Raw genomic sequence first — 19,230 nt, forward strand, 5'->3', positions numbered from 1 at the left:
CTTGTTCTTGTGACCCGGAGTCGTCTGATGATTGTTGTCGGTACGCGCTCCTTCACCCAGGCCACTGGTCTTGATAATCGGATGCAGGCGGCTGCGGCGTTGCTTGCTGGGTGTGTTGCTGCAATGCTCTTGGTTTGTGGCCCCGGATGCCCCGAGGCTGCCCCGTTTTGGTGGTTGGGGTCTGGACTTGGGGGTGGGGGTCGCTTCGGCTCTGGCTCCTTCCGCTTCTTGTTCCTCCCCTTCTGTTCTACTCACTTCCTCCCTTGCTTCCTGCTCCGAACCATAGGCGGGTTTCGGGGTTGGGGCGGGGTCTGGTCGAGTTGAGACTCGGGCGGTCTCGGGGGTTTCCCTCTTCCGGGGTGGCGGCGGAGGCATTCGAGTCGGTTCCTCCAGCCGTGCCGTATGGGTCTGACCAGTGGGCTCCCTTCATTAGTGTTTGCACGGCTGCCCCGGCTTTTCCTTGTTAGCTGGGGCTTTGGGGGTGTGGCTCGGCCCTGGGTCATGCCGTAGAGGTTCCCAGGGTTAGGGAGGGGTTGCCTGGGGGGCCTTGGCCCCGTTTGCCCCTCTTAGGTCCTTGTACCTTTGGTGTGGAGCTGGCAGTTCCTCAGTGGGGTTGTTCCTTCCCTCTGTGTTCCTGTTGTTTTCGGGTATACCCCTCCCTGGGTTTCGGTTCCGTGTTCCTTTGGGTTCGTTCCTGGTGGTGTGTTTCACCCCCTTTTCCTTACCTTTTTCGCTCTTATGTCGCGATGCTGTTCACACACACACAAAAAAAAAAAAAAAAAAAAAAAAAAAAATACAAAGTGTTCAGGTAAGGTGCATCCATACAAGGTGTGAAACAGACATTGATGGATTTCTATATTGACCTAGTGCATAGTGCCTAAACTGCTTTGTATCGTTGTCCCTGCATGTTCATTGGTCAGGGGTGCTTGTCATGGTTCTTGTTGGTTTGCGAGTCTCTTCGTACCTTCCAATATTATTGGAACGTCTGTTGATTTTCGATGTGGTTTCCATCGGGTCTTTTGTCGGCCTTGTTGGTTCCCTTCCATCATCTGTTTTCTTTCGCTTTGTTTTCGCCTTGTTTTCGCGTCGTCTCTACTTTCAGTTTCGGCGTTCTTTGTCTTCGTTCCGCACGCCTTCCTGGTGTTTGTACAATGTCTTACGTTGTGTGTACGATTTGTGTCCGCCTGGTGTACGAGCCACGCCTCCCGGTGGACGGGTGCGTTTCGTACCTCGTGTACTCACCTAATTGTACTCACCTAATTGTGCTTGCGGGGGTTGAGCTCTGGCTCTTTGGTCCCGCCTCTCAACCGTCAATCAACTGGTGTACAGATTCCTGAGCCTATTGGGCTCTATCATATCTACATTTGAAACTGTGTATGGAGTCAGCCTCCACCACATCACTTCCTAGTGCATTCCATTTACTAACTACTCTGACACTGAAATAGTTCCTTCTAACGTCTCTGTGGCTCATTTGGGTACTCAGCTTCCACCTGTGTCCCCTTGTTCGCGTCCCACCAGTGTTGAATAGTTCATCCTTGTTTACCCGGTCGATTCCCCTGAGGATTTTGTAGGTTGTGATCATGTCCCCCCTTACTCTTCTGTCTTCCAGTGTCGTAATTTGCATTTCCCGCAGCCTTTCCTCATAACTCATGCCTCTTAGTTCTGGGACTAGTCTAGTAGCATACCTTTGGACTTTTTCCAGCTTCGTCTTGTGCTTGACAAGGTACGGGCTCCATGCTGGGGCCGCATACTCCAGGATTGGTCTTACATATGTGGTGTACAAGATTCTGAATGATTCCTTACACAGGTTCCTGAACGCCGTTCTGATGTTAGCCAGCCTCGCATATGCCGCAGACGTTATTCTCTTTATGTGGGCTTCAGGAGACAGGTTTGGTGTGATATCAACTCCTAGATCTTTCTCTCTGTCTGTTTCATTAAGTACTTCATCTCCTATTCTGTATCCTGTGCCTGGCCTCCTGTTTCCACTGCCTAGTTTCATTACTTTGCATTTACTCGGGTTGAACTTCAACAGCCATTTGTTGGACCATTCACTCAGTCTATCCAGGTCATCTTGTAGCCTCCTACTATCATCCTCTGTTTCAATCCTCCTCATAATTTTTGCATCGTCGGCAAACATTGAGAGGAACGAATCTATACCCTCTGGGAGATCATTTACATATACCAGAAACAGTATAGGTCCAAGGACTGACCCCTGCGGGACTCCACTTGTGACGTCTCGCCAATCTGAGACCTCACCCCTCACACAGACTCGTTGTCTCCTGTTGCTTAGGTACTCCTCTATCCACCGGAGTACCTTCCCTCTCACTCCAGCCTGCATCTCCAACTTTCGCACTAGCCTCTTGTGTGGCACTGTATCAAAGGCTTTCTGACAAACCAAAAATATGCAGTCTGCCCACCCTTCTCTTTCTTGCCTTATTTTTGTTGCCTGGTCGTAGAATTCAAGTAACCCTGTGAGGCAGGACCTGCCATCCCTGAACCCATGTTGATGCTGTGTTACAAAGTTCCTTCGCTCCAGATGCTCCACTTGTTTTTTTCGCACAATCTTCTCCATCAGCTTGCATGGTATGCAGGTTAGGGACACTGGCCTGTAGTTCAGTGCCTCCTGTCTATCCCCTTTCTTGTATATCGGGACTACGTTAGCTGCTTTCCAAATATCTGGCAGTTCCCCTGTTGCCAGTGATTTGTTATACACTATGGAGAGTGGTAGGCTCAGTTCTCTTGCTCCTTCCTTTAGAACCCAAGGGGAGATTCCATCTGGGCCTATAGCCTTCGTCACGTCCAACTCTAGTAAACACTTCCTTACTTCCCCACTGGTAATCTCAAACTCTTCCAGTGGTTCCTGGTTAGCTATTCCCTCACTTACCTCTGGAATTTCTCCTTGCTCTAAGGTGAAGACCTCCTGGAATTTCTTATTCAATTCCTCACACACTTCCTTGTCATTTGTAGTGAATCCTTCCGCCCCTATCCTTAATCTCATAACCTGTTCCTTTACTGTTTTTTTTCTCCTAATGTGGCTATGCAACAATTTAGGCTGAGTCTTTGCCTTGCTTGCGATGTCATTTTCGTATTGTCTTTCTGCCTCTCTTCTCATCCTGACATATTCATTCCTGGCATTCTGGTATCTTTCTCTGCTCTCCAGTGTCCTGTTATTCCTATAGTTTCTCCATGCCCTTTTACTTTGCTGCTTAGCTAGCCTACATCTTTGATTAAACCATGGGTTTCTCATCTTCATTTCTCTGTTTTCCTTTTGGACTGGGACAAACTTGTTTGCTGCGTCCTTGCACTTCTGTGTGATGTAATCCATCATATCTTGGGCCGTCTTTCCCCTGAGCTCTGTTTCCCATGCTATATCTGTTAGGAATTTTCTTATCCCCTCATAGTTTCCCTTTCGGTATGCTAACCTTTTGGTTTCGGTATCCCTCCTCGAGTTCAATAACCCTTCTTCAATCAAGTACTCAAACACCAGTACACTGTGGTCGCTCATTCCTACTGGGTCCTCAAAACCGATTTCTCTTATGTCGGAGTCGTTCAGAGTGAAGACTAGGTCGAGTCTCGCTGGTTCGTCATTGCCTCGCATCCTTGTGGGTTCTCTGACATGCTGGGTTAAAAAGTTGCTTGTCACCACCTCCAATAGTTTGGCTCTCCACGTATCCTCGCCTCCATGCGGTTCCTTGTTCTCCCAGTCAATCTTTCCGTGATTGAAGTCGCCCATGATGAGCAGGTGGGATCTATTTCTACAGGCAGCAGAGGCTGCCCTCTCAATTATAGTGTTAACTGCCTTGTTGTTGTTTTCATACTCTTGACTGGGTCTCCTGTCATTTGGTGGAGGGTTGTATATTACTGCTACTACTATTCTTGGTCCTCCCATTGTTATGGTGCCTGCTATGTAGTCTCTGAACTCCTCACAGCCCGGGATGGCCATCTCCTTAAAACTCCATTCCCTTCTCATGAGTAGGGCCACTCCGCCTCCTCCCCTACCTTCCCTCTCTTTTCTTATTACTGTATACTCCTGGGGAAACACGGCATTCGTTATGATTCCAGAGAGTTTTGTTTCAGTGAGTCCGATTACATCTGGGTTAACTTCCTGTGCTCTTTCCCTTAGTTCACTTGTCTTGCTTGTGATCCCATCTATGTTCGAGTACATCACCCTGAAACTGACTCTCTTCTGCTTTTCTGGGGGGGACCTTTGCGATCTGGGGTGAGTGGGAGCTGGGGGGACCTGGCACGGGGGGATTGGTGGAGGAGGGAGGGCTTGGGGTGGTGGGGGAGAGGGGGAGGGTACAGGGGGTGGATAAGAGGGGGAGGGTACAGGGGGTGGATAAGAGGGGGAGGGTACAGGGGGTGGATAAGAGGGGGAGGGTACAGGGGGTGGATAAGAGGTGGAGGGTACAGGGGGTGGGTAAGAGAGGGAGGGTTGGGGAAGCATGGGGGGAGGAGAGGCTGTGGGGGATAGGGGAGATGGGGGGGCTTGGGGGGAGAGAAAAGGGTGGAGGGCTTGAGGGGCATGGGGGAAAAGGGAGGGCTGAGGTGGGTGAGGAAGAGGGGAGGGTTTAGGGGAGTGGGGGAGAGGGGAAGACTTAGGTGGGGTGGGGGAGAGTGGGGGGCTTAGGGGGGAGGGGGGGAAGGGAGGGCATGGGGGTGGGAGAGACGGGAAGGCATGTGGGAGAAGGGAGGGCATGGGGAATGGGGGAGAAGGGAGGTCCTGGGGAGAGGGGTGAGGGGGAGAAGGGGGGTGAGTGGGGGGAGGGGGGTGGGTGGGGGGAGGGTGCCCTAGGTGGGTACTTAGTGGGGGGCTGACAGGGGATGGGGCGGGTTGGGTGTCTGTTGGGTAGAATGTGGGGGTGGTGCCCCAATCCCTGTGGCTGTTGCACTGTTTGAGGAGGGTTCTCCACTTCCCTCTGGGATTGTAGGGTTCTGGGTTGTGGTACTCTGATTTCCTTCTCTCTCCCTGCGCTCCTTCCTCGCGTCTGCTGTCCGTATTCTCTCTTCCCTTGTCATATCCCTCTGCAGGAATATTTTTTTTTTTTTTTTTTTTTTTTTTTTGAGATATATACAAGAGTTGTTACATTCTTGTACAGCCACTAGTACGCGTAGCGTTTCGGGCAAGTCCTTAATCCTATGGTCCCTGGAATACGATTCCCTGCCGCGAAGAATCGTTTTTTCATCCAAGTACACATTTTACTGTTGCGTTAAACAGAGGCTACAGTTAAGGAATTGCGCCCAGTAAATCCTCCCCGGCCAGGATACGAACCCATGACATAGCGCTCGCGGAACGCCAGGCGAGTGTCTTACCACTACACCACGGAGACTGCTTTTCTTGAACTTCTCTACACCTTTTAGACAACACTTCCTTGCTAGCAGTTCCTCTTTCGCGATTTCGCTCATGAAAACCACCTTTATCATTCGGTCTCTGTCCTTGTTGTACTTTCCAAGCCTGAAAACCTTTTCAACATTTCGCTCAGCTCCCTCCATTCCTTACCTCTTTAAGGATCTCTTTAATCATGTTTTTGTCCTTGTCTCTCCGCTCCTTTGGTCTGGTCCCTGTTTGTTCTTTAATGCCTGCTACTACTACTGCTCTATTTTCTCTCTATCAGCCGGCTAGTACATCTAGCTGCTTCCTGAGAGGAAGCCACTTCCATGGCAATTTCCTTAACCGCAGACCTAGCTTCAGGGCTCTTTTAAGCATTTCAGCAAATGAGATTTGGGTTGTGGTGGTCCCCTCCACAGTAGCATTCCCATCTCCCTGGGGTACGGTTTGTGCCTGGTATTGTGGAAGAGTCTCCTTTAGGTATCTTATCTCCTCCTTTGCTGCCCTTAAATCATCTTGCAGGTTGGCTACTATCTCCCTCATTACCCTCGTGTGTTGGGGCCGCGGTGTGTGTTTTGTTTACGGGCGGTATGCTCGTGTGTTAGCGTCGTTTCTCGTGGTTTTCTACGGCTTCTTGCTCGTTTTCTCCCTCCATTCGTGGCCCTCTGAATGCTGAGGGTGTTTTGGATTTATATCTGGGGGTGTCACTTTGTTTCTTCCTCTGTACTGCTTCGTCTTCTGCTGGACGCGCACCTCTGGCCGTATTCTCCTTCGACCTCGCATTTTATTCAGGTAAGGGTACATACTATGCCTACTGCCTCGAGTATGCATGGCTTTCGGGCACACCTTTAGCGCTGCTCCTGGTATGTTACTTGGCTCGCCTGTACTCACCTAGTTGTACTCACATAGTTGTGTTTGCGGGGGTGAGCTCTGGCTCTTTGGTCCCGCCTCTCAACCGTCAATCAAAAGGTGTACAGATTCCTGAGCCTATCGGGCTCTGTCATATCTACACTTGAAACTGTGTATGGAGTGAGCCTCCACCACATCACCCCCTAATGCATTCCATTTGTCAACCACTCTGACACTAAAAAAGTTTCTTTCTAATATCTCTGTGGCTCATTTGGGCACTCAGTTTTCACCTGTGTTCCCTTGTGCGTGTTCCCCTTGTGTTAAATAGACTGTCTTTATCTACCCTATCAATCCCCTTCAGAATCTTGAATGTGGTGATCATGTCCCCCCTAACTCTTCTGTCTTCCAGCGAAGTGAGGTTTAATTCCCGTAGTCTCTCCTCGTAGCTCATACCTCTCAGCTCGGGTACTTAGTCTGGTGCAAACCTTTGAACTTTTTCCAGTTTAGTCTTATCCTTGACTAGATATGGACTCCATGCTGGGGCTGCATACTCCAGGATTGGCCTGACATATGTGGTATACAAAGTTCTGAATGATTCTTTACACAAGTTTCTGAATGCCGTTCGTATGTTGGCCAGCCTGGCATATGCCGCTGATGTTATCCGCTTGATATGTGCTGCAGGAGACAGGTCTGGCGTGATATCAACCCCCCAAGTCTTTTCCTTCTCTGACTCCTGAAGAATTTCCTCTCCACAAATGATACCTTGTATCTGGCCTCCTGCTCCCTACACCTATCTTCATTACATTACATTTGTTGGGTTAAACCTCTAACAATTTAGAAAATTTAAATTTTGCAAATTTAGCAAACTAGCCTGTGTTGTGGCACGGTCGTGTGTCTGCTCTGCAGGCGAGGTTGTCTTGTCTGGAGCTTCTGTCGCCTAGTTGCTGGTTCTCACTTTTGGTGGGGTGCTTGCCTAGTGTGCTTGCGGGGGTTGAGCTCTGGCTCTTGGGCCCCGCTTCTCCTGTCAGTTGACGATTGTGCAGTTTCCTGAACCTTTTGGGCTCTGTCTTCACGTTTTGCTCCTGTGGGTGGCGTCTGCCTCCTCCACATGGCTTTTTGTGCTTTTCGCTTCCTTTCCCTCTGACATTGATCAGGTTCTTTTAGTGTCTGTGGCTCCTTTGGGTGTTCACTACCTCCTGTGTCTCCTTCGTGCGTACAAACATACGGACATCAGTACAGTGGACCTGCGGAGGGCCTCTTGGCCCTCCGCAGGTCGAAGTAGCTTCTGTTTCTTACTGTCCATTCCCACTCACATACATGTCCAACCCACCCTTGCACCAATCGTGGGGCCCCACACCACGTTACGTGGTAATTGGTTCCGTGAGTCACCGGGCCTATTACAGTGCAGGTCATTCCTCGGTCTTTCCTGTTTCTGCGCTTAGCCCTTTTATGCCCGTTGTTTCGTGGCCACAATGTGCCGCTAGAGTGGCTTGTGCACTGTCCCAGTTTCTATTGTTTCATGGGGATTGGTCAAATATAACACAACCACTAAGGAACTACTTATCTTTTGTTGCGTATTCAGTAGTTGCGGGTGATATTTTGGCGGGCAATGGTGCGGGTTTGGGCAGTGCTCTGAGTGTCGGTACGGGTCTCGCATGTCTGTTCTGGACCACACTTGCAGGTAGTCTAGTTGTTCTTCGCTACTCTGCTGGTTATATGCTGGGCGCCGCCTCACAGTTCTCCACAGGTTGGCAGGACTTTTCCTTGGACGTACGGAACTGGTTTTTTTGTGAGTTCCATTGTTGGTACTTTGGAGAGCTTTGCTTCTCTGGTTAGGCCTCATGCGTTTGGAAGCGAGTATCTTTCTTGGGATACTCTACTCCCTCCACCACCCTTGTTCACTGTTCCATCCTTGTTTACTCTTCCCCGCTTGGCGGGATTGCGTCGATGGCTCCTGACTGGGGTGTTTGGTGTGGTGTTTGGTCATCTTGCATGTGTCTTTAGTGCCTTTTTTGTCCATCTTTTGTTCTTTGTTGTCCTGTGGGGATCTGCCCCGCATTTTGGTGCTTTTGTTTTCGTTGTCGACCCCTGGGTCTTTTCCCTGTCTGGACACTTTCCTTGCCTATCTTCGGTGCCTGACTGCACCCTGCTGTCCGTAAGGTCCCTCAGGTATGTATGCACTCCTCTACACATTTTGTGGTTGGTCGTGTACGTTACTTCCCGGTTGCTCCTTGGGCCGTATTCGTGGTTTCCTTACTTATTTCCGTTTTTCCTCCCCATGCTACACTTTTTGTGTCTGGGTCAGTGCTTCTTGGTTTTCCTGTTTGGTGCTCCGGTGGGTCTCTGTCCATGTTCCATGTCCTGCTTTTGGACTTCTCCGGTGTTCCATTTGGTACCGAGTTCCTGCGATTTCTGTGTGGTTTTCTGCAGGCTTCGGGTTGCGCTGTCTGTGGGGGGGGCGTGGACTTTTCGGTCTGCCGCTCCTGCTTTCCTGGTTCCTTTTCTTGGAACTGGGTTTGCTGGGTTCCGGTCCTGGTTTTGGTTTTTCTTTGTTCCTTTTCCGGACCGGGTGTTTTTGCTTTCCTGCGGTTCTCGTCCTCGGTAGTTATCCTCCTGGATGCCTCGGGGATGCGTGTCTCATTCTTCCCTGCTGGAGCTGGTTGTGTTGCTCCTTTGGGTTGCGGGGTCGCTGTTTTTAGCTTCGCGTTTTGCGAATCTGAACACAGGTCCCAGGTTATTGGGTCCAGGTTATTGGTCTCCCACCTGCGTGTTTCGTCTCCGGGGGGGCTCAGTGTGTGGTTTTCCTATCATTGCGAAGGGTCCTTCGGTCTTTGATAGGGTTGGCTTGTATTCCCTTCTGGGTTGTTCTGAGACCGTTGTCTGGGATTGTCCTGTCACCTCATGTTGGGTGGTGCTGGCAGAGCTGCTCCTGCTTGCGTTCAGTGTTGCGGTTCCTTCTGCTCCATTCCACTTGCTGTCCTGGGCGTTGTTCCCCTCTGGCCTGCTCTTGAGTTTTGGGGCCGTCCTGGTCGTTGGCCTGGGTGGTCTTTTTCTTCTCGTTTTGGTCTTTGTTTTGTCTCTGGTTTTGGTTGTTCAGTTAGGACGTGTGGTATCCGCCTCCCGGTTCCCTGTTTTACTTATCTTTGGGGAGGTAGCTCCAGGAAGTCGACGGGGCTCCCCCCAGAAAACCAGCGTTGAATGTAATGAAACGCCATTTTCTGGGTGAGTCCCGGAGGCTCCCCGGCATCCCGCCCTCCCTCCGGTCGGCGGCGTTTTTAGCGTATTTGACATCCAGCATAAGAACTGCCAGTTGGATCGCCGGCGTGGAGGGTCTGGGGCTCCCCCTTCCCCCTCTCGGGGAGGGGGGGGTTTGCGCAGACGGTGGCGCGGTGACGTGATGACGTCATACTAGTTTGATAATTTTGTTTGAGGAGTTTTGTCCACTCGTTCGGCTTTCGGTAGCAATAATTTCACCAGAATAGGGGTTTGTTTTGGGGCGCCTACCTTTCTGGGTGCCTGTCCCGGTCGATGGCAGACATAGAATGCTTCCAATCACAAAGGGCTTTCTATAGGCCATTGCTCTTCGTGCCTCTCTGAGGGGGCCAGGTTCTGCCTCGTGGTCCCCGGTAGGCAAGAACTCCTAGCACTTTGACTGATGCCAGAAAGTTATACATATCCATTCAGCCCGGATAGCTCCGGGAAGCCTCCGGGACTCACCCAGAAAATGGCGTTTCATTACATTCAACGCTGGTTTTTTTCCTCCCTCAGTTTTAGCTTGTCTCTTAATTGAAGCAGTATAGAGTGCACTAAGTCAGATTATTAAATTTGTATGTGCCTATGTCGCAGGATACTAAGCCTCACTCTAATACATTGTAGTTGGGATCAATAAACCATTGCAAGAAGTCATGCAATTCCTTAATTTCCTGACTTTCTTTTATCATTGCTTTCAAAATACAATTCTTTTCACTGTCCTTGGACACTCGGCATGTAATTTACTGATTGCATTTCCTAGTGGTTGTCAGGTATTAAAGGACATCATGTTTACCAATTTGTTTTCATCCCAACTATTATTACTCAATGACTGACTCACTTTCCACTGCAAGACATTGCTGTTATTAGTTCTACTCTCATCAGCTATTTTCTATTCATATATTCTTAATGCATCCTTTGTGTAGCCATACCGGCTTAGCGCTTTCAGATGATAATTGTCAAAACTTGCCAATCACTGTACCTAGTTCTTGTTTTACTGTACCAATGAAATAGTGAGACTTGTATGAAAGAGTTGTGGCAAGTCATGTTGCTGGACCATGATTCATTTGTACTCCACAGTATACTGCGCCGTTCATCATGTTAATTAAGTGGCCATAGGTATGTTATGCATCCTTAGTACAGTCCTGTGTTGAGGTTTTTTTTTTTACAGAGGCCAATAAAGAGCTTTACAAAGCAGCTGGCTGCTCTACTAGATGCAAATTGAGATTTCCAAGTCAGGTGCTATATTAAATGATTTATTAGTTTGTATGGTGGCTATTATGTAGTAACTGGCTGTAATATTCTATGGAATGACATCTAATATGGCAGCAGGCTTAATCACATGCACATTTAATGAATGTTTTTTCAAGTGCAGTGACCTGAAAACATGCTACTTACCTAATGACATGATAGTTTCCCGATAACATGGTACTTTCCTGATAACATGGTACTTTCCTGATAACATGGTACTTTCCTGATAACATGCTACTTACATGACTTCATAATGGCCCGGGATGGACCAAAACATTGTTGTTTTTCATTTTCTGATGTGTTGTTTGATCACCATCTCTTCAGCCACGTTATTGTGACTCATCGTCTGCATGCTACTTCCTTATACATGCTACTCTCCTTATAACATGCTACTCTCCTGATAACATGCTACTTTCCTGATAACATGCTACATACCTAATAACCACACTACATACCTGATAATCTCACTTACATGCCCGATAACCACGCTTACATACCCGATAACCACACTACATGCCCTTTAAATACCCCAAGGCCCCGATAGGCATGCCTTACGAAATCCTTCCAGATGTGCATGGCATTGCATACCTGAATACCGCATGTTTTCCCACACACCACATATAATATGTGGTTTAACATTGTGTGGGGAAGTAATGGCTGCATTTCTGAACCATTAATTAATTTATTTTTTACTTAAGAATAAATTATGTTCAATACTATACTGTAAAATAAAGTTCAGTTGATTCAATTTACTCGAAAACAAATAGACAATAATTTAGTTTGAAAGAGGAGGGAGGATGTGAGTGCTTACCAATCAGTGCTAGGTAAGCCTAGGTAATCAGTTGACCAGACCACACACTAGAAATTGAAGGGACGACGACGTTTCGGTCCGTCCTGGACCATTCTCAAGTCGATTGTGATGAGGAGGTAGGGAAACGTCGTTGTCCCTTCAATTTCTAGTGTGTGGTCTGGTCAACATACTTCAGCCACGTTATTGTGACTCATCGCCTGCTAGGTAATCAGTGATAGGCCAGGAGACCTAGCTGTTTTCTTTGCTCTGTTTTCAAGCTTATTGTACCTGGTGTGTTCTCTTTAAGGCCACTGAACCACACTCTCTTGACCAAATTTTCAGATTTTTTATTTATTTGATTTTTAGCCATTCAAATATCAGCATGGGGTTCTGTTAATGGTTTACTTTTAAAATCAACGTTTTTGTTTTGTTTTTGAAATTGTTTATTAAACAACTACTACTACTGTAAGGTCATTTCATTGTTATGATTGGAAAGATCATGAAAAAGTCTATTGTATATACTGTGCTTTACAAAATTAATTAAAAAGAAATATTATTTTGTTTCTTAATACTGTAATAATAATAATAATTTTTTTTAATTGAACAAAAATATACTGTATTGCCTAATCAATTACCTTAAGTAGAATTGATATTATAAGCTTTGTAAAGCCTGCTGATTGGCATATTGTGTGAAAATTTCATAAAAAATCTGATGGAAATTAACAAAGAGCAAAAAATAAAAAATGATGTTTTGAGATTTGAATTTTCTTGCACAAATAAGTCATAAAGCCCTCAGTAATGTTTCATTTGTTGTGCAACTTATTTTGTACATACTGTACTTTTCCAATAATCTGTATGTAATTACCTTGATTGTTTTATGTTTTCATTGCATCCAGACATTGGTGCCAGCTTTCTTTGTGTCTGCAGTGGCTAAATAAAAATACAGTACATAGAAGTAAATTATTTAGACTCTACAGATTTCTTTCAACCAAAGCTGATAATCTAAGCGTTTTAGTGGCAATAAAACAAATATTGAGAAATATTAAAAAAAAAAAAAAGCAGTTTGGTGCCCTCAAATTGCCCAAAATTGAGTTTTTTAAGATATTTACCTTTCACATTTTGACTACCTTTACAGCATATGAGTACAATACTTCTTTAAAGATTTTTTAATAATTTGCAGTTCCAGCCTCTGTTGTTCTTTTGCCTTATTTTATTAATTTAACCTTTAAAGTGCAGCTATCATCAAGGGTGCCACAAAAAAAAATATAATTAATGATAATTCGTTCTTATGAAATGATATATTTACATGCAAAATGGAGAATACAAAAAGAAAATCTAGTCTTTGCGTGTGTTTTGTGCACATGTGGGAGGGAACGAGGTGGAGGCGGTTGGGGTGTGTGCACATGTGGCTACATAGTTTAGTAAATTATCACATGGGGATGAGATTTCTGATATTCAAGTTTGATGGGTTTTGTGTTCACTGTTTTACTTTAGAGTACACAGTGTGTGTGGAATAGCTCAAGATATGTAAACATAATTGATGGAAACAATGATTGAGGATTGTATATATTATAATGTAATGTGTGCGCTTTTGTTGCACATAAATCCGTTCTTGGCACAGCTTAAAGGAAGTGCCTTGCAACCCACTCCTTTACTGCTATTCTGTCTGGTTATATCGTCGAGAAATAGATTCAAACGCGGGCAGGAAAGTTCAAATTGGCACAAGTTAACCTGATTACATAGTAAGCAATTAAAAAGATAGCAGAATTTTCTCGGAGGTCTTCATTATCTTTATTATATATATACATGTATAAAAACAGGTGATAAAGTCAACACATGGTGATAAGCGCATTAGCCCCAGGGATCAGTGTATGACGATAACTGCTCTTTAAGGGTTAAGGAGGCTGTTCTTGTCTACTTCGTTTATTTCCCTCAGTATTTTGTACCTAGTGATCATATCCACGCTACTCGAGCATTACTAAATTTAACTTTGCTTCATAGCTTAGTTTACCTAATTTAGGCCTTGTGTGAACTATTAATATTATCCTGTTTGTGCTTCCTCTGTTAGTGCTGAAATTATATCCACTCCCAAGAGCTTTTGTGTGTCCAATTCCTGTATTTGCCTCCCCATTACTTGGTAGATTTCTTATGGTCAATCTCACTTTTACCTTTTCATTACCTTACACCCTGTTGGGGTTGAACTCGACACTCATTTGTTTGCCCCACCTTATATTTATCAGGGTCTGCATTCAGCACTGCAATGAGCCTTGCTTTTTTCTCTCCTCACTAGTTTTGCTTCATTTGTAAACATTAATATTTAGTAGCTAATTTGCTTGGGTTAGGTTATTTACATAGTAAGAACAATGGGCCAAGGAGAGTGCCATGAGGAAGCATGCTTGGTACATTCTTCCATCCTGACATATCCTCTCTGACTTAGTTGCTTACTGACTTAGCTGCTTACTTTTAGCTGATGCTTTCTAGGTTATTTGTCTACAATTTTGAATTGAACTTTGGTTCCTGCATTTTCTTACCTTGTAGAGAGAGGAGAGTTTTGTACCTGGCTGCTCGTGGACATGAGTTGATCTTGAAGACCTGTTGCATCTTTATCTGTACCGGTGCTCATCTCATATCTATTGAGAGCCAAACAGAAATGTGTTCTATTACATTTGACACTTGATTTATTCAAATATATTTGAAGCTGTGGAGCGTGGCCCAGATTAGGACACGCATTGACTTCAACAGAATTTTTGGCATTGTTCTGCATGATAGGCTGATAATGAAAGTTGAAATGTTTAACATTAGAGATGATGATCTAATAGAGTTTGAGCCATGGTTAACAAGTAATTAGCATAAATAACTTTCTGGTTCCAGTGCTTGGCCCTGGGTAAAAGTTCTATTGTAATAATAATAATGATAATATTGAAAATGCAAAATGTGTAAAGGTGATGATTGCTAACACATACAATGGGGTCTTGTATCTTGTGGCCGAGATGTGTAGTGTTGGAAGACCTCTGGCACACACAAGCTGGTCTCGTATCATGTGGCCGAGATGTGTAGTGTTGGAAGACCTCTGGCACACACAAGCTGGTCTCGTATCTTGTGGCCGAGATGTGTAGTGTTGGAAGACCTCTGGCACACACAAGCTGGTCTCGTATCTTGTGGCCGAGATGTGTAGTGTTGGAAGACCTCTGGCACACACAAGCTGGTCTCGTATCTTGTGGCCGAGATGTGTAGTGTTGGAAGACCTCTGGCACACACAAGCTGGTCTCGTATCTTGTGGCCGAGATGTGTAGTGTTGGAAGACCTCTGGCACACACAAGCTGGTCTCGTATCTTGTGGCCGAGATGTGTAGTGTTGGAAGACCTCTGGCACACACAAGCTGGTCTCGTATCTTGTGGCCGAGATGTGTAGTGTTGGAAGACCTCTGGCACACACAAGCTGGTCTCGTATCTTGTGGCCGAGATGTGTAGTGTTGGAAGACCTCTGGCACACACAAGCTGGTCTCGTATCTTGTGGCCGAGATGTGTAGTGTTGGAAGACCTCTGGCACACACAAGCTGGTCTCGTATCTTGTGGCCGAGATGTGTAGTGTTGGAAGACCTCTGGCACACACTGGTCTCGTATCTTGTGGCCGAGATGTGTAGTGTTGGAAGACCTCTGGCACACACAAGCTGGTCTCGTATCTTGTGGCCGAGATGTGTAGTGTTGGAAGACCTCTGGCACACACAAGCTGGTCTCGTATCTTGTGGCCGAGATGTGTAGTGTTGGAAGACCTCTGGCACACACAAGCTGGTCTCGTATCTTGTGGCCGAGATGTGTAGTGTTGGAAGACCTCTGGCACACACAAGCTGGTCTCGTATCTTGTGGCCGAGATGTGTAGTGTTGGAAGACCTCTGGCACACACAAGCTGGTCTCGTATCTTGTGGCCGAGATGTGTAGTGTTGGAAGACCTCTGGCACACACAAGCTGGTCTCGTATCTTGTGGCCGAGATGTGTAGTGTTGGAAGACCTCTGGCACACACAAGCTGGTCTCGTATCTTGTGGCCGAGATGTGTAGTGTTGGAAGACCTCTGGCACACACAAGCTGATCTCGTATCTTGTGGCCGAGATGTGTAGTGTTGGAAGACCTCTGGCACACACAAGCTGGTCTCGTATCTTGTGGCCGAGATGTGTAGTGTTGGAAGACCTCTGGCGCACACAAGCTGGTCTCGTATCTTGTGGCCGAGATGTGTAGTGTTGGAAGACCTCTGGCACACACAAGCTGGTCTCGTATCTTGTGGCCCAAATTTAACTCTGCACACCTCATGTAATGTTTTGCTTTGTTACACAATATCTTTAAATACTGTATGGTATTTTAGAAGGGACAAATTCTCTAGACAATATACAATGAAGAATGCCTGAATTCTTAGCATTAGAAATATTGTGTATGAAGATGTTGGGAGGTGATGTGACTGAAGTGTGTGTGTATGGACGAAATGCATAAACACATGGGATTTAAATACTATAGGGTATTGAAAGTGTAACATTATCACACCCATAACAGGAGGAGTTATGCTTCACAAGTTTATACTGTGTTTATAAAGGATAAAGTTAACAGTTGGTGTTTCAGTTGACTTGTGAATAGGTAGAGCCATCTGCAACATTACATCATTGTGACAAATACTTTGCATTGTTTGGAGATTTGGTTGTAAAAGTGGCAAACTCCCAAAAGAAAATTAAAATTGGCAAATGCGCAACAGAAAATTGGCAAATGCCCAACAGAAAAGTGGCAAACCCCCCAAAAAAGGCAAATGTGCAACAAGTGGCAAATGCCCTAAAGAAAAGTGACAAACGCCCAACAAAGTTGCAAACGTGTAACAAGAAAGTGGCAGGCGCCCAGCAAGCAAGGGGCAGACGCCCAACAGAAGAGGGGCAGACGTTCAACAAAAAAGTAGCAAAACAATGTATGTACAAGAGTGAGAGAGATTTGGTTTAAAGGGGTGCTGCATCAGTAAACCAACAGGTATGCTGCTGCAGTGTTCATTTTAATGTTATGTTCTCTATTCTATTTAATCTTGAGAATTGAATAAATCCGAATTTTGTTATCATTTTGTTTTCTTTTTTATTTAGTTAACTAACCACATATGCAAGTTCTTACACATGTTTGTGATGGGTCACCCTGATAATACAGGACACCTCTGAAATTGGTATGTGATCTGTAATCCTCCAAGATGTCAGCACTTTTTCCAATTTTACTGTAGTTATAAACATTTACAGTTTAACACTGCTAGGTTTCACATAAACTATTTTTACTCAGTAATATAACTAATAAACTGATTAAAGATAAATATTTTCATCAGCTAATTGATGGTGCACGATCAGCTGCGAGAACATTTCAAAACAACCTCCTGGACAGTAGCAAGCAAGAAGCCATTGACATTATCCTACATGGTAACCTCCTTAACAACTATCTGGCGGCACTCTCCAGATCCTTGCTGCCAACAAGTTACCTCTATGGTAAGATGACATGCATTGCTCTCACCTATGTATATTTGCTGGTTTTTAATTTTTTTAGGCATTGTATATTTCAAAAGCACCATTAGTCTGTTATTTTATACAAACTTGGCTCACTTTCTGTTAACCCATTTGTTTATGCTTACCAAACAAATAGTTTTCTCACCTTGTTAGTTGTTAGTGCTAGTATTTAGCACCTGTTGTGCGAGAAATTCAAGAAGGGGTTCCAAGAGCTCTTCAAAATGGAACCATATACAGTACAGGACAACAGACTGAAAGAAATAATGAGATAGCTTGAAGGTTACAGAAGACAAGGTAAAATGACACATGGAGGCCAATTAAGCAGGAAACAAAAAATGTGGTCGGGTCCAACTTGTGGGAGAAGACGACAAAGCAAAAGACCCGGGGCAGAGGAGCACGATGAGGCTGAGGGACACTTGGGTAGAGCCAAACATCCAACCTGTAGGTGGACCATTCAGTAGAAACCCCAAACCCTGGCAGGAGCCCAACAGCCAGAATTGTCAGAACAATGGAGTGAGGGCCAACAAGCAGCTGGCCAAAGTCAAAAGACCTAGAGTTCTGGCTGGAAAATGATAGGCAGGAAAAAATAACATGGAAATCTTATGATCAGGTTGAGGACACAAGAGGAAATCCCCATGACAGTTACAAGGTTGGGTGTTAGGAACTTGACAAAGAGATTTCTGGAAGTCTCTTTCAAGATGTAAAGGGGCCAAAACATATATGGAACTAGATTTCGATGTGGTAGTCTCTGTAGATAAGGTGAAAAACACCTGGAGGAACTAACTGCAACACCAATGAATTAGTAGGACCAGAATTAATATAACCATGGTTGTTGAAGGAAGCTGCAAAAGTACTTTGTCATCTGCTAACTAACATTATCAATTAACTGCTCAAGATAGGATATCTCCCAGAATTCATGAAAAGGAAAATGTAGTTCTAATTAACAAAAAAAAAAGTGACCAAGTGCTACTGACAAATATGCCATGTAAAGTGTTAGAGAAAGCAATCAATTTGAAGATAATGGAGTACCTGGAGAGTATCAACTTTTAACCGAAGGACAGCATGGATATAGAAGAGAAAATCCATGCCTAACAAATTTTGAGTAGTACACAATGTTCCAAAATATGATAAAAAAAAGGGGCTGGGTAGACTGTATATTCCTAGAGTGTCAAAAAGCAATTGATATTGTTCTTCATGAAAGGTTGGTGTACAGGATGGAGAAGCAAGCTGGGATAACTGGAAAAACACTGGACTAAGTAAGCGAGTACTTGAAGGATAGAAAAGAAAGGGTCACAGTGGTGGTGTCGAGCTGGAGGAATGTGACAAGTGGGATGCCCAAGGCTTAGTCCTAGGAGCACTGTTTTTCCTAACTTTTGTGAATGACCTTCATCCTAGGAGCACTGTTTTTCCTAACTTTTGTGAATGACCTTCATCCTAGGAGCACTGTTTTTCCTAACTTTTGTGAATGACCTTCATCCTAGGAGCACTGTTTTTCCTAACTTTTGTGAATGACCTTCATCCTAGGAGCACTGTTTTTCCTAACTTTTGTGAATGACCTTCATCCTAGGAGCACTGTTTTTCCTAACTTTTGTGAATGACCTTCATCCTAGGAGCACTGTTTTTCCTAACTTTTGTGAATGACCTTCCTGTGGGAGTGAGCTCGTAGATGTCATTTGCAAAACTAATGGGGAATATAAATTACTATGGTGAACTACAGAAAAATGCACTCCTCAAGACGGACAAGTATGAAAGACTCATCAAGAATGTGCCTATCCTATCTGTTCTCAAAACCTGATAACCTGTTAAGAACATAAGAACAAATGACACTGCAGAATTATTATTGGCCTATATGATAACATGAAACCATAAGAATAGAGGAAATTTCAAGAGGTCTATTGGCCCCCCCATATGAGACAGCGCCTATTTATATCCACCCAAACTTGCTCATATTCATATGCCCAAATATATTCCAATAAATCACAAGAAGTTATTCCATAGCTCTTCATATATATATATTGCTTATGTTTCAGTACAAGCTATTTTGTATAAGATACATTAATTTAAATATTTATTGACATATTTGTATGCGTTTGTTATTTATAAAACTTCCACTCTAATTTTATTGGGTTACTTATTAATGTGTTGGTATTTTGTGGTTCTATATTAACAGTACGACTTGTATTCCCATAGCTCCCATCAGTGTGTTGCGGCAGTTGTGTCAACACAGCTCAGAATACACTGAATCAATA

At 44.9% G+C, this 19,230-nt stretch overlaps 1 protein-coding gene across 1 annotated transcript in view; it reads left to right on the top strand.

Moving 5' to 3' along the window:
* The window catches only part of Synj (synaptojanin), a 98,704-nt gene that overhangs the window by 19,097 nt on the left and 60,377 nt on the right, over window positions 1-19,230 (top strand). The window contains exon 11 of the mRNA XM_045756394.2: window positions 16,807-16,963. Coding sequence (XP_045612350.1) covers window positions 16,807-16,963 — 157 coding nt within the window. The remainder of the gene's footprint in view (window positions 1-16,806; window positions 16,964-19,230) is intronic.

This window comes from Procambarus clarkii, chromosome 60 (assembly GCF_040958095.1).
Source record: "Procambarus clarkii isolate CNS0578487 chromosome 60, FALCON_Pclarkii_2.0, whole genome shotgun sequence".
In the NCBI taxonomy this organism is placed as follows: Eukaryota; Metazoa; Arthropoda; class Malacostraca; order Decapoda; family Cambaridae; genus Procambarus; species Procambarus clarkii.